The 24,302-nt window shown below is 39.3% G+C and overlaps 1 protein-coding gene across 1 annotated transcript in view; it reads right to left on the bottom strand.

Moving 5' to 3' along the window:
- The window catches only part of NRXN3 (neurexin 3), a 1,476,736-nt gene that overhangs the window by 785,992 nt on the left and 666,442 nt on the right, over positions 1 to 24,302 (bottom strand). Inside the window, 4 exon segments of the mRNA XM_058567468.1 lie at positions 11,599 to 11,772; positions 12,570 to 12,760; positions 13,600 to 13,981; positions 21,018 to 21,137. Coding sequence (XP_058423451.1) covers positions 11,599 to 11,772; positions 12,570 to 12,760; positions 13,600 to 13,981; positions 21,018 to 21,137 — 867 coding nt within the window.

The raw sequence follows: 24,302 nt of genomic DNA, 5'->3' as shown, positions 1-24,302 counted from the left end.
TTTTTGTTCACTGGAAAGCATCACACTGAGTCTTTTTTCTTTATTTTCCTTCAGATGATAACTGTTAGGGCTGCCACAAATTTCCCGTCATTCTACTTGAGTTGGGGATTGTTTTTCTCTCTGAGAACTGTCCCAGACAGTCATTTCATGCCTGTTATGGCTAAAATCCACCCTTGCAGTACATGCAAACTGATTCAGGCAACTCCTTTTCACGGTTTAGAAAATCAAAAGTTGACAGAGTGTCTCTTATTACTTGCAGGTGCTTGAGACAGAAGTGCTGCCTGGACACTTGTATCAGAGTGTATTTCCCCGTGTTATTGCCCAAGGAGGATGTAACCAAACCTATGCCTCAAATATCCCAATTTAAAATAGATAAATGTTGCTAAACCAGCACCAGCTGCTCTTGGCCATATTGGGGAGGTGGGCTTGGTGAGAGGGGGTGTCTGGAGGTAATATATCTGGTATAGTTCCCAATGTCCATTTATCCTAAAGGCCTAAGGCTGGTTCCCTAGGCGTAGGGACCAGATAGAGTTGGTTTAACAATATCCATCATCTTTAGTCTCAAAGCATGAGGGGCTTGTCAAAGGGCTAAGAATCTATGAGGGAAACTTGAATGTGAAGCTTCATCCTAGCAGAACTTTGAGCCAACCAAAGGTTTTGCCCCTCCCCCCCATACAAAACACAGCTGCCATGGGAAGGGGCCTTATGAGAGTTGCCACGAACTGTCTAACGAGAGCTCAGCTTCCACCTTCAACTTTATTTTCCACTCCTCATAAATGCATAAACCTTTCCACTTTTACATTTTTAAATTTACATTGTTTCATAGAGGAGGAATGAGTGAGCAGTAATTGGGTGGTAAGGAGGAAAAATAGAAAATAGAAAAAGGAAGAGGAATATACATAGATGCGTGACGTATTTGTGCTTGTGTATGTATGTACGTGTGTATATGTGTGAAAGACCCTTACCAGCTTCCTGAGCAATCTACAGTCTCTACTGCTAAAATGTAAGAATTAAAGCATGGAAGCTTCAGGGAGGGTATTCACGACACTAGACATAGCCTACTGACTTAAGCTGCATATGTGTCTTGGTCTCTTCAGGAAAGCTACTTTTATAGCTCTCAGAGTGTATATCTACATGTACACTGTTGGGTTCCCTTGGCTTTTCTGAGGAGAGTCATTTACAGACAACATAAGATTCATCCCTTTCAATTGGCAGAAACCCAATTCACTTCTATTTAATTTTAAAATAAGAAAGCAATGATCCTTAAATGTGTCAAGTGGCTTTCTTCATACAGAGCCGACTAAGACGTGAATGCTCTAGTTCCCATTTTACAGGAGATTAAGCAAATCCAGAGAACAGGGTCCTAAATGTTATTATAAATAACATAAAGACCTAAGAGCAGCTATGTTCCCAAGATCTTCTTACTTTTTTGTCTTGAAGGCAGGATCTGTGTCTGGTTAATGCTCAGAAAGGTATGGAAATTGCCCTTATCAAGCATGTTCAGGTGCTTATGGTTTTCTCTCCTCAAATGAGGGTTCAGAAAAGTCATTTGGTTAGGACGATGAGTGAAAAAGACTAACAATAAAATTCAGCATGGGGCCAGCCCTGATGGCCTAGTGGTTAAACTTCTGTGCTCTCCGCTTTGGCAGCCAGGGTTCATTTCCCGGGCGTAGAACAACACCACTGATCTGTCAGTAGCCATGCATGGTGGCAGCTCACATAGAAGAACTAGAAGGATTTACAACTAGAATATACAACTATGTACTGGGCTTTGAGGGGGGAAAAAAAGACAGGAAGATTGGCAACAGATATTGGCTCAGGGCTAGTCTTTCCCAGCAAAAAAAAAAAGAGTGCATTCTTTGCTAAAAAAAATAAAATCCAGCATGTGGGGCAGTTTCAATAACACCCCTATTCTTCTCAATCACTTCAGTCCTCTCATCATACATTAGGTATAAAATAAGTCAAGATGGGCATAGGAAATGGTTGAAACCAAGATGCCCTCATGAGGTCTTTATCTCCAATGGCCTTTGATTGGTCCTGTGCTGGTAAATATTTAACAACCAGAACTCCAAGGAAAACAAAATAACAAACCCCCATCTTTAACATTATTGTGACTTGATTACCATAGCGTAAAATACTCCCACCACAGCCACTTTCAGGCTAATAGATGTTACGTGATGTCAACCAGCTTGTGAGATTCCTGAAAATTCCTGAGCTGGTGCAGCTCCAGCACAGCATTGCCCTCGATGGTCAATGAACTGCAAAGCATCATCACACCTTGTGAGTACAGCGATGTACCCACGTGATACTTCCATGAAAAGAGAGAGGTGCAAGTCGATGCCTGCCTCTGATGGCGTATTTGTAAAGGTGAGAGAATGGCTGGCATCACAAAGCCTTCTTCTTCAATCTACCGTACTTTCAGAGGGTGCCTGGGTCATAAAGCTCAAATGATTAGATCATTCCTTCAAATCATGACCAGGCCCTCAAAAGTCGATGCTGCTTCAAATGATGTAAACTGAAGCCTCATTTTCTGCCTTTCTTTCTTTTACAAGCACTGATGTAGCAGCCTGTAGGGTAGGAGGGGGTATTATTTATTTATTTATTATTATTTTTTTTAATTTTTTGTTTGTTGCAGTAACATTGGTTTATAACATTGTATAAATTTCAGGTGTACATCATTATACTTCTATTTCTGCATAGATTACATCATGTTCACCACCCAAATACTAATTACAACCCATCACCACACACATGTGCCGAATTATCCCTTTCGCCCTCCTCCCTCCCCACTTCCCCTCTGGTAACCACCAATCCAATCTCTGTCTCCAAGTGTTTGTTTGTTGTTGTTATTATATACTACTTAATGCGGGAAATCATACGATATTTGACCTTCTCCCTCTGACTTATTTCACTTTGAATAATACCCTCAATGTGAGAGGGTATTTTTTAAAAAAGAGAGAGAGACAAGGGGTTTTGAAGGCCAGGCTCAACAAAAAGACAGGTAATTTAAAATACTTTCCTCATTAAAATTGGGCAAATATCATCTAGAAGTTAGTGGAATAGTATTGATATGAAAACCATCTACCATAAAGTCAGCTTGGGGGACATCTCAGATACTCTCTGGTGATCTGTGTACTGTTTCTCTTTTGGAAATAGGCAAATCCACTCACACCATATGGCATAGCAGGGAAAAGGTCACAGGCTTTAAAATCCAGCTTTGTCACTTACTAGCAATGTGACCTTGGGCTAGCTACTAAACTCTCTGAACCTCAGTTTCCGCGTCTATAGAATGGAGACAGAAATTGTCACTACCTCACATAGTGCGAACATTAAATGAGATAACACACACAAAGCCTATAAAGTCATCCATGAAAAGAGGATAACAATATCTACTATACAAGGTCATGGTCATAATGGAGATACAATATGCCAAGCCTTTAGCATGTGTCTATACTAAGTAGACCTTCAGTAAAGGGTATTAACAATTCTGTGGGAAAGGAAAATCAGCTTCTCTCCACCCATTTTAGTTGGGTGTGTAGTCAGTCAGGAGTTAAGAAACAAGATGCATTAAGGTAGTAAGTCATAATTACACAGTTCTCTTGTGAGAAACCTCTGTCATGCAATGTTGAGGGACAGGGGGCAGGAACCATTGTGGGAAGTTCCATTTAATTCCTGTCTTGCTTATTATTTCCCATAATGCAAAGCATTTTTGAGGAACTGATTTATATTGGGTCAAATGCTACATTTTATTACATAAAATACAATGGAGAATGTGATACAGTCCTTAACTTTGGAGAAATTGAAGTGGGGAACTATATTCCTCACAGTAAAAAAAGTCGGAGAATGAAAATTCCCTTTACCTACTAGAAGTGTTTGGCTGATGCCAACTCTCACTTAAAATGACTTGAAAGAATCTTCAGGTTTTCAAGGGATCTAAAGCCAATACACTTATTGACTTATTCAGATATGCAGCACTTAGAACCAGATCTAATCAATCCTTGGTCCCCCCACCCACCTGCCCACCATCTGAGTAGAGGGACAACTTTACATTTCTAGAAATGAAGCTATTCAACTCCAGAAATAGAACCTGCTAAGGGGAATTATAATGGAAAGTGAGAAGAGGATATTTTGATTAACCACCTAAGCCAATAAAGAGCTATTATTTCATTCCTCATAGTTTATGACTCATTCCCAACAGGTCAAACTTAATATTTATTTTATAGTTGTACAGCTGCTTTCTTAAATGGATAAGATTTAGGGTATCTTCTTCTCTCAAGGAATACCGCTCTTGCAAATAAAAAGAAATTAGAATATTACTTCTGAAAGGTCTATAGATAGTGTAATTCATTCAAAGGACCCTGAGATTCAAGGCACTGCACCTCTCAGCCATGCAACACCTCCCATGTGCCTCAAGGGAGCCCCCACTCCCTCTCCTAGCCTGAAGAGATGCAAAGTCTGACCTGAACCAGAGCAGTCAATGAAGTTCTTCCTTGACACTTTTTGTCCTAATATATAAATGTATCAGTTATGAAACAGAGTAACACTGTGGGGGTTGGGGAAAAGAAACAGGAGACAAATTTTCTTCCTTACTCCTCAGAGGTTTCATCTGGGAGGAAAACATGTTTATCTTCTTAGGCAGCTAAAGTAATGGGCATCAGGTTCATGCCTCTTGCTTCTGTCTTGGAACATGCTACTTCCCTCTTAATTCTGTTCTCTGCTTCCAATTCGTCTTTCTCATCCATTCTCCACCATGGTGTCAGAGTGATCTTAGTAAAATGAAAATCTGACCCAGGTCTCTGGCATCCTTACAGAGCCCTTGGGGTAAAGTCCAACGCCTCACACAGAAAGCCTGTTATCACCTGTCTCCATCCTACCGCTCCAGTTTCATTGTTGATCACATCCCCACATACACATTATTTCAGCCAAATTGAGCTTCTTGAATCCCCAAACTGGCCAAGCCCTTGAATGTGCTTCCACTTCTCATCCACCCAAAACATGTTGTCCTTTAGACTCAGCTGAAACCCTGCCTGAGAAAACATCCCCTGAGCACCCACCACGAACCATCACCACCCCACTCAGCCCAGCAGCCCTCCTCCATGCCCACACAGCACACTCCGTATCCATTCTAGCACGGCAGTTTTCACTCTGCATTGTAATTATTGGCTGATCTCTTACTGATTCATTTGAAATCAGAGACTATATCTCATCTGTAACCCCAGTACCAAGCTGAGTACCTGACACATAGCAGTAGCTGAGTTCCTGATAAATTGAACAACATGATAACTGCATAAGTTAAAATAAATAAAAATTTTTAAAAATCACCACCCTAATACCATGACAATAAGAGGACACAAGCTGTTGACTTGTCCAGACTCATTATGCTACTTCCTAGACCCATTGTTATATTTCCTTCTGAATACCATTTGCCGTTACATTTCAGACAGTCTCATTTCTTTGTCATGTGTTTTTTATTACTGCCCTTCATGTTTAATGGTAATAAGTACTATCTGTGCCCACAGGTTGTGGTTGAAAAAGCCAGCATGAGTAACGGTCTATAACCCATGTCAAGAAAATAAAAAGTAGAGGCATTTGCATCCAAAAGGTATTTTGCCACAATATGGGGAAAGAGTAAGATGACTCAAAAATAATTACAAAGAATAACAGCTCCTACCACAAACAAAGAGACTGTCAAGTCAGTACAAGAATGGAAGAGTTTGGGTCAACAGAGTAATAACATAAAAACCATACCGATGACTAAACTGCTTCTACAAATGGGAAAGTTAAGATACTCCAAACTGTTATGTCCTCAAATCTGTATCTACACTTCGGTCAACAATTTACAATAGGCATAGAAATCAACCAGTTCTTTGCATGATTCCTACAAACCCTTTTTCCTTTGGATAGGAACTTTAAGATCATTTTCCTATATATGGAGTTCCTATGTAATAAGACCTATGCTAGGTTCTGGGGATTCAAAATCCACATAGTTCTTACCATGAAGAATGGTAAAGTCTAGAAGGAGGAGATGCAGTTGTCTAGATTATCTAATAAATCTGATCATAAGGAGCTTTGACAACTTTAGATTGTCTCTTATTATAGATCAAATCCTGCCCCCTTCTCCCTCCCCTCCATTTACAGAGTGACATGTGGAAGACCTATTTTGACAATTGAACAGAATATCCGAAAACAACAGCCTTCAGTATTACCAAAAGGGCTCTACATACTTTGAAATTGAAAGCTATTGTACAGCTACCTAGGACTTCAAAGTACTAATCCAGTGCATATTCTTTTCATTATTTTTATTAAATATCAGCATATATGTGAATCTGCTAAAAGGGGATGAAGAAAAAAGAGTTACAGTAAAATAGTTAGAGAGAGACCTCAGTCAGTGGATGTGCCCCGGAGAGGTAGACACTTGTACTGGTTACCTACATGACATGTAACCAGTAAGTCACAGCAAAGTAAATGATCATTTAGGTGAAAAGTAATTTTTTTAAAGCTACCTTTATCTTAACCACTTCTAACAATTTTTGCTGACTGCAAACTCACTGAGGCCATCTGAGGCTCAATCTCCTGCTTAACTCTCAGCCAAAAGATACCTAAAATGCCTGTTCGTGACTTACTATTCTGAGTCAAAATAGCCTGACACCACAGGACCAGTGGACCATGACAGACTTTGAAAGGTGCCTTTTTGAATGGTAGAAGAAGCAGTTTCTGCAGTAGATATTCACGGACATCTAAGATGCAGGCACGTTAAAGGGTATTCAGGATAAAACCAACAGATCCTCTTCTTCCCCAAGAGAATCATTTTCTTTAGACCACAAAACAGGAAATTAAAGTGTTCAACCAAAATTCCCCATAGGAAACATAAATCTCCAGAATGTTTTAATGACATTAATATCTCCCAAATGCCTAAAAATTTCTTTAAAATGAGGTAAGAGAAAATGGCATTCTCTTTCACAAGCCCAAGCACTCAAAAGTCCTACTCTGAGAAATGACCTCCCTGACCCAGAAAATAATAAATTATGAACTCAAGTGGTCTTTTTTCTTTTTCTTTTTCTTTTTCCAAGTGCTGCCTTCTCTCTACAGTGAATGAATTAAAAGGAGCGAATCCCTCCCAGGCAACTCCTTGAGGAGACATTAACCATTTCCAGACGTGGTTTAATACGTTTGTGGGCAGTCACAACATAGGATGCTGTCAAACCTCTTTGGTCCCCCCAAAATGGAATCATCTCCCATCCCCAAGTGGTCTCGCCTTTGTTGGTATTTTTCAGGCATTGATCTGGGTTTTCTGCCACTGTTTCTGAAGAACACAAGGTTCAGCCCCCTCCCTGTGACTGCCGCTGTCCAAGAGGTGTGACAGCTTGAAGGCCTCTAAAGAAAAGATACCAAGGGTTACACAGGGCATCTTTCAGTCCAAAGTGGTAATGGGAAGAAGAACCTTGTCTACCTTGCAGGTCAGCTTTGGTCAACGCAACTTTGTTAGCAAAAGAACAGAAAAGGCGAAAACAATAACCAGAGGTTAGTAAGAGGTAGAGTCAACCAGGGTAACATTACAGAAACGAAAATACAATCGGCATAACCAACATCACTCAAACAGACAATTGAAATGCTCTACAGGTTCTCCAGAGACAGCACAGACGGGGGATGCACAGACTGGGGTGGAGCAGGCTTCATCAGAGCCACGTCAGCAGAGCAGGGCAGGGAAATACAGGACTTGACAAGCACAAGCAGTGGAAACAAGAGCCTTCCCACATCCACACAGCCAACCCCAAGGCATATGGTCCAGAAAAATGATTTTCCATCAGTCAGGATAAACATCAAGAAATAAAGGTAGTGTATGGCCAGACTGAAAGACACATATGCACAACAAGATGGGGCCCACAAAAATAATTCTGAACATTTAGGAGTTAAGCATGGGAGAGTCACTTGGGATCATTCCTTGTAACTTCCTGAAAATGCCACTAAGGACTGTGGTACTGGAACTGGGCATTTGTGTCAAGGTGATTTGGGAACACCAAAGAGCTCAGTTTATTTTTTAATTTATAAAAATACAGCCAAACTCAAATGGCTGTGAGCAAAAACCAATGTCCTTTTCGTTTATTCATGCCGGTGTTGAAAGGAAGCACCTGTATTTCTCTCAGATGTTTACCATCAGCAATTGTGGAATTGCATTTCTAGCCGCTACATGCCTTGGTCTCTGCAGCAAAGCTGGCTTCAAGATAGAAAGAGATATTTACCAGCTGAGTATTGAACCAGACATTATTAAAAACTCCTAATCCAAATTGAGAGGTTGCAAGTCAAAGCTAGATGTTGGCTAGTTGTCATCCAGAAATTGCACTTAATTTCTAAATTATACACTCTGCATATATTAGAGACACAAAATCAAATCCTAGTTCAAGATTTTTTTCTTTCTTACCATAAAAAATGGAGAGCCAAAGAGTATTAGATTAATATGTTTTAAAAATAATTTTGGACTCTTTTGGGCCAGATAATAGGGAAAGTAATACATTTACTACTTAGGGATCTTGAAGTATCATTATCAATGACTTTGACAAGAACATATGATATATCCTGGCCTGTGTAGCCCAGATATGTAGAATAAAACACATTTACCGTCTTAAAGAGATCCAGGTCTTAGTTTTTACTAACAAATCCTCATCCCTACGTGTTTCTTATTCTATACATAGAAATAATAAATCAAGAAATGTGTTCAATTTCCTATGATTCCTATACTGTTAATACTCAAAGGCCCACTTGAGGGCTCCACACTATGTACAGAGATTCAGAATGACAATGACACTTTTTTGCAGTCTTTCCAAGGTTTTGTGCCCTTCGTTTCCCTCCCCATCATCTTCCACAGTGCCCTACAAAGCTCCTGGGATCTCTTACAAGAGCTTACTCACAATGGTGCAAACTTCCAATGACAGTAATTTATGCCTTAACCCACTTTTTGGCCATTTTTCCTGGCCACTTAGGCTAATTATCCAAGTCATCTGTGTACAACAAACAAGGACCTTCCTCCCTCAGCATTCATCCTCCACTTTATCCCACCCAGTGGGGCAGTCATAATGCTCCATGGGTAACCATCGTAATTATCTCCATGGCAATAGAGTGCAGTGTTATTAGGCCCATGGGATTTGCCATAGATTCGAATGATAGGGCCATCAAGTCACAATATTCTGCTTTGAACAATCACCCCTACTCAGAGGAAGGTCGGAATCCACCATAATGTATGTGATGAGTCATGCCAAGCTGCACATAGAGCTGTAGGAAGAGATAGGAACATTTTCTCCCATCTGATGGGTAATTTCCTTTCACTAATGCTCTGTTTCTCTTAAAGCTCTCTTAAGTGATGTCCATTCCCTCCTTTATACCCTACATTTTAATCCACTTTTATAAAAGTTTGTTTAGCCTTCCTTTTAATCCAATACCACATCTTTCTTTCCTTACATCCCGATTTTTATATTCTATATGTAACTGAGCTTCTAATACAGTAGCCACAGATGAACGTGGCTGTTGAGCATTTTAAAGGTGTGTAGTTTAAATTGAGGTGTGCTGCAGGTATAAAATATACACTCAGTTTTGAAGGCTTAATGTGAAAAAAATAATGTAAAATGTCTCATTAACAATTTTATGTCGATTACATGCTGAAATGATAATACTTTGGATATATTGGTTTCAGTTAAATAAAATGTAAAATTAAAATTAGCCTTATCTGGTACTTTATACCTTTTTTACATGTGGCTACCAGGAAATTTAAAATTACATATGTGACTTACATTATATTTCTATCAGGCAACCTTGCTATAGAGGTAAACGGATGATGCTTGTTAACTTTTAAATCTGAAGAATGGATGGCATGATAAAAATATTTAACTTTTGAAGTGTGTCTTGTGCTTTTTAAGACATGCTTTTATCTTATTAAACTTGATAGAATTAATATTCCAGGATAACTGGAATTACTGTCATTCCACAGTCTTCTAAACTAAGATACTCAATTTAATTCCCAAATGCTGCCTCTACCTCAGGCTTGCCTTTTAACACCTGTAAGAACTGAGAGCAGGCCAAAGAGACAAAAATTCTTGAGTGGTATGCAATTGTACATTTTCAGGGGAAAAAAGCAAAGTGGCTACTATAAGCGCTTGGTGAGTCCCAACCCCTGGCCCCCCTATAGACACACACCGGATTTGGTCCACAGAATTTAAGAAATATTTCTGGCTACAGGAAAACTGGAGAGGGCTACAGGGACGATCAGTCTTATTACTAGTGCAACATGGGAAACTGACTCTTGGGCAAAGGGAAATGACTTCCATACTACAAATCAGCATAAGAAGCTGATGGGAAGATTTTATGAAAATGTGCTTTAAGGTGGTGAGTGAATCCAGATGGAAGCTAGTTAAGAACAGGAGTGATAAATGGAGTTGAACACTTAGGAGATGAACGAACAGGTTTGATGCGGTAAATTAATGAGAGATACAAGAAAATACAGTATACTGCACAAATGAAGGACCGTGAGGCTCAACCAGACAAAAGAATGTATAGATCCTGGTGACGGGTCAGACATTCTCTTTGCCTTTCAAGATAGGTAACGGTCACCTTTTCAGCCTACCCAAGGCAGCTGGAGAAGGCTGAAAATGCTCACTGCTGCCCTCTGCTGGTTACAACAAGATTGTTTGTATAGTAAAGACTCAAGCCCTGTAAAATTAATTTTATATCTCAAGAGACAGTGGATCATCTACAGAAACAGGCTGAGCATGGTTTGTTGTGCTGCATTGGTGGGCATGCAATGTTATCAGATGTCTCACATGAAATAATGTTTGTAAACAATAATCCTACTGTTTATTGAATACCTACTGTGTACATACCAGGCATTTTGCGTATCTCTCTGATTCATGTACATTACCTTCCAAGATAAGTTTTATTGTCCAATTTTACAGGTGAGAAAAATGTAGTTCAGAGAGGTTAAGTAACTTACCAAAAGTCACACAGCTAACAAGAGCCACTACCTGGACCTAAATCCAGGCCTTTATAACATCAAAGCCCGTGTTGTTCCGCTACACACACTAAGGAACTGCCTGACGATGCCTGACATCTAGTAGGTACTCAATAAATGTTAGTTCTCTTCCCTCATCATGGCATTCTGACATCATTTTCCTACCTCCTGCTGGGTTTGCATTAAATTATGCAGTTGCTATTAGCGACATAAGAAATATTTTATTAATAGTGACACCCATATAAAAGTCTCTGATTCATACGTCCCTATGTATGAAGATATAAATAAAAGCCTGATGCCCCTTCAGCCATGCTGGAAGCAAAGGCACAAGTCAGGAGAAGCCTGATGTCAATGCCAGGAAAGGTCCCCTATTGGCAAGTATGTGACTCTGGGAAGACATCTGCCAACACACATTCCTGAAGCCTGTGGCACATGTCCTGACATACTGAGCCAGTGACAGGAGGACACTGATGGTGATGCAACGTCGGATGGTGAATGGGAATGAGAGGACTGGTAAACTGAGAAAGGAGGCACTGGCAGAGGCAGCAAAGGGGCTTGGTGTTTGCGATAAGGCTGTAGCTTAGAAAGAGAAAAGGTTGTACCTTCACAGCCACGCTCGATCTGTCCGCTCCTATGGAGGGCATCATTGATGAGGTCTGGCAGGCGCCCATTCAAGTCCACTGAGGCCAGGCAGCCCTGAAAGCCATCCCGGGAAGCCACGAGCTTGGGGAGGTTGCTGTACATGCCTTGGGCCAGACCTGCCATGTAGAGGTCACCTGGAAAGGAAAGTAGGTAGTAAAAGTGAATGAGAAAAAGACAGGGAGACCATGTCAACTAAGGCCAATGCATATTAGCCCATTTATTAGATCATGGCAATATAGCTGGGGGGGGGGTGGATAGCATAAACAAAATAATTACCAGAGTTTCTACATTGTATAAAGACAAAACTAACATTTCTTATGTGTCATTCACTGTACACACATCTTCTCACAAATTTTAATCACCATATCCATTCTATGAGGTAAGTATTGTTCCCATTTTATAATGAAGTAAAGACTAACAACATTTCCAACAGAACAACCACTTATTGAGTGCTTTTTATGTGCTTGTTACCAATAATATGCTGAGGGTTTTACAGACATTGTTCCATTGAAACTCCTAACAGCCCCTATAGGTAGTAACAATTATTATACTCATTTTGCAAAAAAGTTTACAGAAGCTGAACAAGGCTGCGAAATTTTACCAAAGTCACCCAGGCAGTAATGATTCAGCTGAGACTCCAAAATCTATACTCCTTCCTCTGTGTTATGGCCCTTCTGCATTTTGACACTTGTGACCTCATCACTCAGCCCCCACATGGCCAAGATTTACAGAGAAAATGAACCATTCCTTGAGGAGTGGTCTAAGTAAAAAGTGAACACATTGCATTATGGTACAATTCAACGTTATTAAAATATGATATGCATGATGGGTCAAAACTGCATGCAATCCTAACCTTTAGTTTGCCTCTGGAAACACCTTTTCGATTGTTAAAAAATGCCCTAAGAAGGATAAACTTCTTTGCAAGGTTTACCTTTCAAATCCAGATTTTTGGCACCATTGATAACCTGAGTGACCACCTTAGTGTCCACTTTCAGGCTGTGGGTGTTACTGTTGTCCCGGGTGATGACGACGTTGTGCCACTGGTTGTCATTCAGGGGGCGGTCACTGTTGCCTTTGATCACATTGGGACCATTTCCGAGGTCAAACACGTAGTGTATGTACCTGTGAGGGACAACCACCACCGATCATTTGAGATTCCCTGAAGCAGTTTAATGGCAACATGTGTATAGCTGACACTGGGAGCTTCCAAGCCCCCACACTAAACTGGCATCATGCAGGAATAATTAAAGCTTGATTTAGGATACGAGAATAGTTAGATCCTATTCTATCAGACTCCCCTTTATTTCCGTACTTATAGTGTTTACTTCTTTAACACTACCTCAAGAAAATCCACAGTCAAGAAGAGGTTCAGGAGTACCCTCCAAAACACTAGGGGGCGACATTTAAATTCACAGTCAATCATTAATCTTTTTTGGAAGTTTTTTCTTGTTTTTGCTTCTGTTTTGACTATTTTCCAATGCATGGTAGTAAAATGTCTTGAAGAAAGAACAACTTTTTAAAATTTGCATATATGGGTTAATGGTAGTACTGAAAATATCTATATTTCATTTCTTCCCGTAAATTTGGTGGTTGCAGATAGTACCACTCCAGAGATAGATACGACACAGCCCATATCCCTCTTTTGCAAAAATAAGCTTTTTTCCCCATGGTTTTATTTATTTATTTTTTTTTTGTTTATTGCAGTCCCCATGGTTTTAAAGAACTACGTTTCATAGTAAAAAGTCTGATAGTATTGAATTAGTGAAAGATCTTTAAATAAAATCATGAATTTCTCTCCCTTCCAGCCCTAACCGTTATGTGGATATTTTTAATCAATGAGGATGAGAGCGTGTATTAAAAACAGAGGGTGGGCAGTAGAATGGAAAATTTTTCCTGTCCATATTTTGTGTAGGACTTGAGTTAAGGTGTCCAGTATAAACTATATGATTCCTTCCACTTACCCCTTGACTAGCTCAACTGCAATGAAGTCATTGCCATCACCACTATTGAAGAGAATGAAGCCATCAGCTGAGGTGGTCTTGAACTGGAAGAAGAGGTGCATGGAGGTGTAGGCCTGGAGGGTGGCCAGGCTCAAGTAGCTGCTCTTGGTCTTGAAGGTGACAGGGTCAGCGATGATGTTCCTCAGTCCAAAACGAGCCTTCAGTTCACAGTAATCAATGTCGCCATTTTTGCACAAGTCAATGTAGAGCAGGCCATTAAACATGAGGCTCTGCAAGTGGCCAATGAAACTGGAGGGGACAACGGAGATGTAACGTTTCTCAGTCATGATACCAGTTTCAATATTGTGGAATTCCAAGCGGGTATGGTCTCCCACCATTGTACCTGTGAAAATCATAAATGAGATATAAACAGGAAAGGTTACCATGTTTTCTTACAGCATCATTACTATATCCTTTAGGTCTAATTTGTTTCCATGCAAAATATTCAGTTTTTTTGAGTCAGTTCCAGAGAACAAAATACTTAATACAGAGTGCTGGAGGCCACGCGAAAACCAGACAGATTGGGTCTGCCCAAACGTAGACAGCAGACCAGGAAGACAACCACAAAACAGAGAGACACAGTTTCTCTAGGATGATGTCATTTGAAGCTCTGGATCCAGCCAGCCAACTCTGGACTGTTTCAAACTATGTGGCAATAGATTCCCTTTATGCTTAAAGCATTTGAGTTGCGTCTCTGACATTTGCAATGGAAGGATCTCCAGCTGATACAAATGAACTATTAGGCCTTTCATTACCTAGTTCACCTAGAAGTGGTGAGTGACTGAAGCACAGGGGTAATGAGAAGGGCTTGAAATAAATACAGAAACCGGAAATTTTAGTAACCAAGTCAAGGAAAACATCATTATGTTTTCCAGTATGGCCAGAGTAGACGGTGGCTTCCTCAACATTTATACAGATAAATCATATTAAAATTTAGCAAACCATGTCCTAAGGCCTCAGTGGTAGGCGGAAGGGAAGGGGAAATTCCTCTCCTATTGTCACCTTTCCCATGGAAGAAACTCCACTAGCAAGACACTCCTGCATCTCTTTACCCCCTCTTTTACAACTTTCCAGAGGAAAAGGAGTGACATAATCTGAAAGATTAAGGATAATCTGCAAAGAGGAACTACATGTGCATAGTTCAGCCCCTGGCATCTCCTGTTTCTCTTTTAGAGGAGCAAGCTGCCCTCAAGAAACACTCAGTTCACCCCACTCATCTCAGCCTGGGTATTAAAAGAGCAAGCCTGGCTTCAGCGGAGGATGCCAGCCCCAGTCCTGATTTGTTTAGTGTTCAAGTGGGCAATTCTGTCTGATTGTGAAGTTCAGCAGATGTAAGCCACATTTTTCAATATCAGCGTTATCACTAATAAAAATGATATTTGATTTCCACCTGCCTTGCATTTTTTTCTCTATTGGTATAGAACTCAGGTGGCAAAAAAGGGAGGTTATATTTTCTTAGGTCTCTTAAACTTTAGTATCTCGGAGATTCAACTAGATCACACCCTCAGATGCTTAATATTGATTTCATCTCTTTGGGAGCCCAGTCAGACCTAATTCAAAGAATCACTCACAAGCACAAAAATCAGATTTACACTTTATGAGCGTCTATGTGGTGTTTTGACAACTAGTGACAAATCATTCACTTAATACAAGCAAAAATAAAATAATGATGTTGGTTAACTTAAATATAAAATTGTAATAGGACAAAAATCAAAATGCAACATAAGTCTGCTAACTATTGACTAGGAAAATGAATTACTGTATAAAATTACTTAGTATTGAAAACGGATTGGTCATGAAAATGCAAAGTACCATAACCTAAATTCACATGCTCTAACGCAATGAAGTGACTGAAGTAAATGCTCAAAGCCATTTTGGCTACCGCTGTTCATAGCAGGGCTGGAGGCTGGGGCTGGAGAATGATGGGGAGGGGAAAAATCATAGCCAATCTCCATGGAGACAAGGGAACTGAACTATGATGATACTGCTAGTCATGCTAATCCTTATTTTACCAAAAAAAAAAAAAAAGAAAAGAAAGCCAGTAATGAGAAGTAAGAAGTAATAATTGGGTGACCACTGGTGAAGATTGGGGTTCCAAAAGGAATCTGAAGAGGCAATTTTACAGTCAGCTGGGAACTTTTAGAGAAATTATGGATAAACTGACCTTCAGAATTGAGGGGTTAGGAAATTCTGCTCACTAGAAAATGCATTTCATAAAGCAAGAAAATCTCGTAAGGTGGTGATTGAGCTAGAAGAGAGATTGAAGAAGGGCTTGGATAAGTAATAGAAGGGAAACTAACAACGGAATTTGAAAGTTTAGCCCACACAGACGGATTTAGGGTTTAGGATGACTCAGAGCAGCTTCACCTAGAAGTTGGTGAGGGGAGGGGCAGAAGGTGATGTGGGGCCAAATTGGAAAAGAAATTGGCTTCACCATATGCTAAAGGAACTCATTTGCCTGAGGATGGAGGTTCCAAAAAAGGACACTGTTGCATCTGAAGAAATCATTGCCGTGATTGCTTAAAGTTTGAAACTTGTGCCAAACTAAGCAAATAAATATTTTTTTAAAATTTGTGTATCATCTAATCAATATTAGTAACCAGAAGCCTTTTCACTGGTTTCCTCTGAATGTTGTCTATAAACTAAAACTCCTTTCCACTGAAGGGGCAAATATATGCATACTTTACAGCAGCTGCTTTCAAATTTCAGAGGAAAGAGAAGTAACTCAGGAGAAAGATAAGGAAAAACCAAGATTACTGAATATTCCCTATATGTCAGGCACTGTGCTAGGCATTTCATCACCACCATCAGATGTTATTATCTCAATAAAACGGAATACAGGTATCATATATCTTGCTTTAGATGTAAGGACACTTAGCTTAGAGAGGTTAAGCAATTTGATCAAGGTTCATGCAGGTGGTAAATGGTAGACCCACAAACTGAACCCAGGTGTGTTTAATTCCAAAGCCCACATCTTAACTTGTACACTATACTGTCTTTGGAGGAAAAGTGTGGCTGGTTCCTTACATTATTGCCCAAGAAAAGCTGTAGGTAGAATTTAACTGGTGCAATTTCCATGCAGAAGCTGCTGTGATGAGTTCGTACTTCTTTCCAGTGGCCAAGTATCATAAAGTCTTTCCACCTAATTCATGGGTCATATATCCAGCACCTTCCCTAGAACAGCCTTCACTCCTATGCGCACATTCACTGCCATGTCTCACTGATAGCCTGCAAGCAGTTTACAGACCACCCCTCAGAGCAATGAAGTTTGTTGAGAATATAAACCTATGGAAAATTTTGGCCAAGTTCAAGCTGTAACTTCCCACAAGACATTAGCATATAGTGGATGAGCATGTAGGCTCTGAGGCTGAAGTGTCTGGGTTACCTGACTTTTCTGTGCCTCAGTTTCCCATCTGTGAAGTAGGTATGAAGCTATCAGGATTAAATGTGTCAATTCACATAAAGTACTTAGAACAGCGCCTAGTGCTCAAACTGTTAGCCATTACTAATTATGCAATGTTCACCTTTTTTTTCCTTTCTCTGAAATATGTTAATAATTTTCTGGTTATTTAATTTATTGTTTTCTCTCTTATATTAGAACACAAGCTCTTTTTAATTAGGTACCACTTCTGGCCTCTTCTATACGTCACAGGGTTTAGCAGAGGGCCTGAGCACAGCAAGCATCCCTCATTTTTGGGGAAGGAGGTCGTATTTGAGACATCTGCTTTGGAGTCAGAGTTTGGATCATCACCATGTCAGTGCATGAGGTTCCTGGCCTACTCTAAGAGCTTAGCAAAGAAAGAATGGAAAGGCCTAGAGGAGTCAACTTGACCTCCCATGGCTCCCAGACATGGGGAAAGAATTAAGAAAATGAAGGCTTGTAGTCTCAGTAAAGGATGCCCATTTTGCCCACAATCTGCCAGCTCCACCGCTCCCACACCCTTTTCCCCATGATATCAACATTTTTCAAAAGAATATTCTGTAAAATCCTTTAATAATGAAAAAGTTCCAGAGCCAAATAAACTTGGCAAACACTGGGTACTTAATTATTGATGATTAGCAATGTGTATTAGCATATTAAAGTCTCCTAATAAGTCTTGCAATAAAGAAATCCACTTCATTTTGTTTAACCTAATATTTGCCAAATATTCTTTATGTTTTTTTTAATTAACATGAGGAACAAGTTTTCCATGGAAAACTTTGGAAAATGACTTTTGACAGCTTGGTACTGTATGTGCTGGGTGGGGTGAGGGAGGGAGAGGGAGAAGTCGACATGGACCAGAGCAGACAAAAGAGGGGTGAATTTCTGCACTAGCAAGAAGTTCTGGATGGAGTAGGTCATTCATGCAGCGTAAGACCCCAATTCTGAGGAGCGTAACCCAAGCGAGGTATTTTTTTAATTTATTCTTAATAATAGAAATTCAGCTCAATCAATCAATCAACCCTTATTAACTGTCAAATGAACTCACTACTTTTCCAGGAATACATTTATATTACAACAAATGAAAACCACCAGGCTGAGAAATATTTCTTTCCTTGCTTTTTGATTTCTTACGAGTCTGACCTATTATTTGCACGTTTCTACAAACCAGCTGAAAATTTGACACCCTGGGGGACCTTAAACAGCATGAAAGGGATTACTAAGTAAGCCAATAAGACACTACTCAATAATCTGAGGACTGTGTGGTATTTTAGTTTCATTGCCTGATTTTATGACTTCTGTGAGCTAAAATTAAAATTCCCAAACCCCTTATCACAGTAAGAAGCAATCCAAGGTTGTAGCTCATAAGCAAAATAGCCCTTTTTTCCTTTCTTTATCCTCATGGCTCCTTTTTTCCATCAGCAGCAAAGTAGGGAGTAAGTTGGAAAATGAAAGAGCTTCATTAACTTCAAATATCAAATTACTGAATGACCTGGGCATTCCACAGTTTAATTCTGTTTTTTAATTATTAGTGGTAAGAGAAAGCACACTTCATAATTACCTGCATTCTAAAGTTTCCATAAAAGAATATTGTCTGAGGGAGGCAATACACATTACTGTGCCCTCAGTTCTGCAGTTCTATATGACCTTAGCTATCAGGATGTATAATTTCCTAGGAAAATAAAAGGGACTCACTATTGGGAGAGATTGGAGTGAGGTCGCCATCTAGTGGCTGATATTCAACACACGCTGCGCATAGCATTACTTGGCCTTGCTGGGCTAAACCCAGAGGAGTTAGCAAGGCGTGAGCGACTCATCGCTGTCGCCTTTGCAGGCGACTGTCTGCACTGACAGCTCATGAGGCTTTCTTGAATAATTAATTCAGATTAGCTGTGGATTCATATAACCATTTTTACATCTCTTTGCTTACATTCATTACATAAAGCTAAGTTACCCTTCAGGGGTGTAGAACAGTAACCTTACCTCCCACTACTAAATTATGTCTACGTACAGTTGGAGGGTTTTGGATAGTTGTGGTTCTCTGTCTTTACTTTGGGGGAAGGAGAGTGAGTGTTGTTGTCTACCTACTGAAGAGCTTCCCTGCCTCACCCTAAACTATTCCATTATATTTTTCCTGTATTGTAAGAAAAATCATTTTCTTATGATGGATTGCTTGATTTGGTGAAATCACACAGACATGAATTTGCAGCTTAATTACACAACTCCCTCTAAGTTTTGTGTTCTCCTTATGTAAAATGACAATAAGAACACTAACCTTGTAAAGCAATGGTTAATTATAGAAGATTAAAGGAATTGATATGCATAAGACAGCTAACCCAGGATCCAGTGCCAGCTGGGCACTGGACAGATGCCTCATGCTCCTCCTCTATCCATAGACTCTCCTTCTCAACTTATACACACACACACACACACACACATGCACACACACACCTCTACCTGCACACATACATACAGGGCTCACTGTAATTCCTGACTCCAGAAGTATAGAAGTTCAGGTTCATGAATATAAAATTAAATTATAGGACCCCAAATTGCAGAACCTTTATGCTGGAAAGGTCCTTAGCAATAACAGAATCTCATGTTTAAAAATGAGAAAATGAGAAAAAGGAGGTTTAGTATATCTCTCCCAAAGGCATAAAGCATTTGGGTGACAATGACTATGTTAAACCCCAGGGCGCCTAACTCTAACCTGACTGTCTTATTCATAGAAGAAACTGTGGAGATGGTGTAGGCCACTGACTTCATTTGACAAGGCCCAGAAATGATAAGTGACTTTCCCAACATCCTGCAGAGACTTAACATCAGGGCCCAGGTCTCCCGATGCCAACAGTGTTCCACATGATACCTCATGCTGCCCCAAGTTTTCTTTTCCTATATGGACAAGAAGCTTGTGTAGCAGATGTGCACTGCTCTGGAATATTAGAGAGTGTAGACTTACAGGATGCAGCATGTAAGAACCACTTAAAGATGCCCTTACTCTTCTACCGTAGACCCCATTAAATTACCCATCAAATTCTACCCAAAGATCTACCTTCATAAACCACTTCTGGTTTCTCCAGCCCAAATTGATAATTTTCTCTTATGATTGACAGTTATAATCTTACCCATCCAAATTAGAATCACATTATATATTCCTTGTCTTATTTTCAAATACTCTAAGTCCTATCTAACCTACTAAATTGCTTCATTATTTGAGGAAACAGGAAATCCTTGTGTACTTCCTTTTTATCCTCTACAATCCCTAGCACATTGTTGATATATCACAGGCTCTCGCGAAATATGTATCACTTGTGTGAGGCTCTGAATGTTCCTTGACGTATGTATGGATTTGTTCATTTATTCATTGTCCTCCTTGAATGTAAATTCCAAGCCAAGGATTTGCTATTTGTTTACCACCATATTCCCACTGCCTTCTAAAGCAGTGCTTGGTACAGAGTAGATATTCAATTAATAATGATTAAATAAATGAATAATTGTTCAGTACCTTCTAAGGATCAAGCACTGATCTAGATACTTACTTTTATCTGTAATGTTCTGAATTTCTGGTTTATCCATCTCCCTCTACCAGAGAGCGACTCATTCACTGAGGGAAGGAACTCGCACTCGGGAAGATGTTAAGTGATTTCTGAATAACTGAATAAGAGAAGAATCTGTAGAACTCTACTTCTGTTCTCCAGACACATACTCTATGCTAAGGAGAGAGATCCATCAATATGTAATTACAATAGTGGGTGAGTTCTATAATACAGATCAATGAAAAGGGATTATGAAAATACAGAGGAAGACCTTCTTAGCCTTACCTGAGCTTGTCAACAGAGAACATGACATGTGACTTCTGTTTAGCAAAACAAAAGGTTTTGAAAAAACCCTTTGCTCACTGAATGATCAAGAGGACAATGCGAGCAAAGAGAGACAAATTCACTACAGCTGTACTCACCCTCAGCCACGTCATCGTCCACGGTTAATTTAAGGCTTTTTCCTCTCCGCACCACCCGAACAGTGTGCCATTCGTTGTCGTTGAGCTTCTGCCCTGCATACAGGGTCTCAGGTCCTTTGCCTAAGGATGGTGGTAAGTGCCAAAGTTAGAATCAATTCTAAAAGTATCACTCAAGGCATCAGAGCTGTCAAAGCCACACTGGTGCACAAGACCCAGTAGCATTCAAGGAATTATATCCCCCGCCAAAGCCCATCCTAGTTTCACTGTCCCAACAGGATCCTCCATAATAGTCCCCAAATGCAAAAGTCTCAATGCAAACATAACGGACAATAACAAAGTAGCAAAAGAAATGAGTGCCCTCCTATGTCTAGAAATACAAGGATTTAAAATGCCAATGGCAGTAAGTGAACATTTACAGGAAACAGTAGTCAGCTGTCATTTTGTTTTCCAAAGTCTTAGACCTCAGATGAATTTCTTGAAGATACAGGAAATTCATCATGCATTTTTAGAATCATTTGGTCATTTAGGGATAATACACCAGTCTGGCTTTTGGAGAATATCCACCAACTGGATGAGAAAAGAGTTCTGCAATATATACACTTAATTGACTTTTTTGTTAACCCATGGTCCTACCAGAACTCAGTGACCACAGAAATCACAATAGTAATCATCACAGTAATATAATATCAAGGTTTAAATCCCGTTATTAAATAGTGCTCCTGAAGGGAATAGAAGGGGTCCCAGTCTTATCTCATTGTTCATCATCCTCCAAAAAGATCCAAAGACCTAAAACATGAAATAATGTAAAATTCCAAAATTGAACCTGTTTAGGTCAAAAGAATGTTCATTAGAACGTGCCACTAAATAAAGGAATAAACCAAGTCATCTCAAAAGATCCATGCTCAAGATGCTCGAGATGATGCTCAAGTGCACCCTAGAAAGACTCAGGTGCAACAAGGAATTACAGTATTTAGGGGCAAAAGCCGTCAAGATTGACATTGAGGCATTAAAACAGTTTGGTTAATAATAGGGGAGAAAATGTCATGTTCACTCATCATTGAATTGAGATGTAAATTTAAAAGACAAATAAGATTGCACAGAACCAGAGAATTTAGACCAAGTTTGCTCTCTGTACATGGATAGTTGAGCACATGCAGAAAGATGCTGCTTAAATCCTCCTGGATTAGTCAATCAATACACGGAAAGCCCTATCTCAGGAAGTAACTTGAAAACAAAAGATGAAATAAGTAACTGGCCAATACATCCCTATGGATATTATGCACCTGAAATATTTCAGAAGACCATACACTTGACTCCAACACATAGGAGCACACGGCCAGATACATTGTAGGTACTTTAATACATGTTTGTTGAATAATCGATGTCTAGATAGGTTTTCACTTCTTTGGAAACCATCAAATAAGGTCAATACATTTTTATCTAAGTAATTTTGAGAGCTTTATTATATAGCTTTCATTACCCACTCCCCCTCCCCCTCTCTCCCTAAGACTGAAGGTATTATATACTGTTTAGGGAAGAAAATAAAAAAGATTATCGCTTGGATAGAGATCTTTTAAACCAGGTAATTTTAAGTTGTACACTTTAATTTTGAGCAATTAATATTCCTATTATATGTTGGTCATAAGAGTTATGATAGCAGTTGAAATTTGGGGGAATTTTCTTCTTGAAAAATAAACAGACGTTCAAAGCAGAAAGGTTCCTTTTAATTACAATGTATACAGCAGGTAATTTGTATTGAAAATTTTTCAGAATGGGCCTATACCCTAAGTGCAACCCAAATTCACAAGAATCCTGAGAATTCAGTGAAGAAACTTAGAGTGAACTAAACTATGATGGCATGAAATCAGTTAATCTTAGGGAAAAAATAATTCTATAAAAAAACATTTTATATTCAATCCTAGCCTCTCTTTGTGAGTATGCTTGCCTTTAATACTACATAAAATATATACATTATAACAGGATTTTGCCTACATTTCAACCGAGTAGATAGCACTGTTCATTATCTGATTAAATTCAGATCTAAGATTGAGGTAACAGTCGCCTTTCCAACAGCAAACTGTGTGGGCACTGGGAGAAAATGGACCACATCATGTGAGTACTTTGAAGCAAGAACAGCTGTTCACAGAAGAAACAAATCTGCCTTTGTTTTTTTATGTTTTTATCCTCTTTATTATACATGCAAATGCTTCAATAAGAAAGTAAAGAAAGATGTGGAAAATATTGGCTATGGAGGCAGAACTGTTACAAATATGGGCTATTTCAACAGCTCCTATAGGTGTCATCTGTTCTTTAGGCAATTTTTGCACATCACTTAATTTTTATGAGTGGGGATAAGATAAGAGGGAGAAATACTAACACAAACACAGTTTTAGGACATTGCTACATTAGTGCCATATTAGCCACAGAAATGTAAAATAAGCTTTGCCTCAGCACAGGGTTTTAAATGCTGTTGACATTTTGCAGGTACTTTAGCTCTTCTGGGATTCTTGAAATATCCATTATGGTCAGATTCAAACAAAAATATTTAACTGTCCATTTGACTAAAACTTTAGGATGTGAGGTCTATAAACAAAAATGTGAAAAAAATAACTGAAACCTCCCATGCCCTACTACTTGGTTACAATTGATACCTCCAACCCCGATAATTCTCCTTAAGAGTAGAAAAAAAGATTCACACTCATCTCATTAAAATGGCAGGTAAATGAGTATTATCCAATATTCACTTTCAAGCAATAAATATAGCAATCTCAATGAGCGTCTGAAAAACTGTCAGCCTCCAAACGTGGAGAGTCAATGACGTTTACCTTTAATCAAGTCAAAAGGTCAATTCATCCTACTAGAAAGAAAGTGATGTTTAAACTCAGCTGGAAATATAGGCAAATAGAGGGGAAGAGCAAATCTAATCTGTAGCCTAAGCATAAAACTAGATTGACAAGTGATGTAAGATGCAGACACCATGACAGTTGAATCATACAAACTGTTAGGTTTTATAAGCAGGAGGCTCTTGTCTAGGAAAGACTTCTCTGGCAGATTCAAGCACAAAAGACAGTGAAGCAGAATCAGTGAAATAATGAAGGTAAAAAGTTCTTTGCTGTCAGTAAAAGATGGTCTAGATAAGAAAGAGAAAATATTTTTTTTCAAATTGCAATTTAAAATGGAACTGCTGGGAACTTTAAAAAAAAAAACTCAAAGCTGTCAATTTTTCCTGCATTATCCTTGTTCTTTTTAGTAGCTAGAAGTATGATCTGCAATTGAGTACATATT

This window comes from Diceros bicornis, chromosome 24 (assembly GCF_020826845.1).
Source record: "Diceros bicornis minor isolate mBicDic1 chromosome 24, mDicBic1.mat.cur, whole genome shotgun sequence".
NCBI classification, from domain to species: Eukaryota; Metazoa; Chordata; class Mammalia; order Perissodactyla; family Rhinocerotidae; genus Diceros; species Diceros bicornis.
Note: the sequence above shows the minus strand (reverse complement) of the source record. Positions and strands in the feature narration are given on the sequence as shown.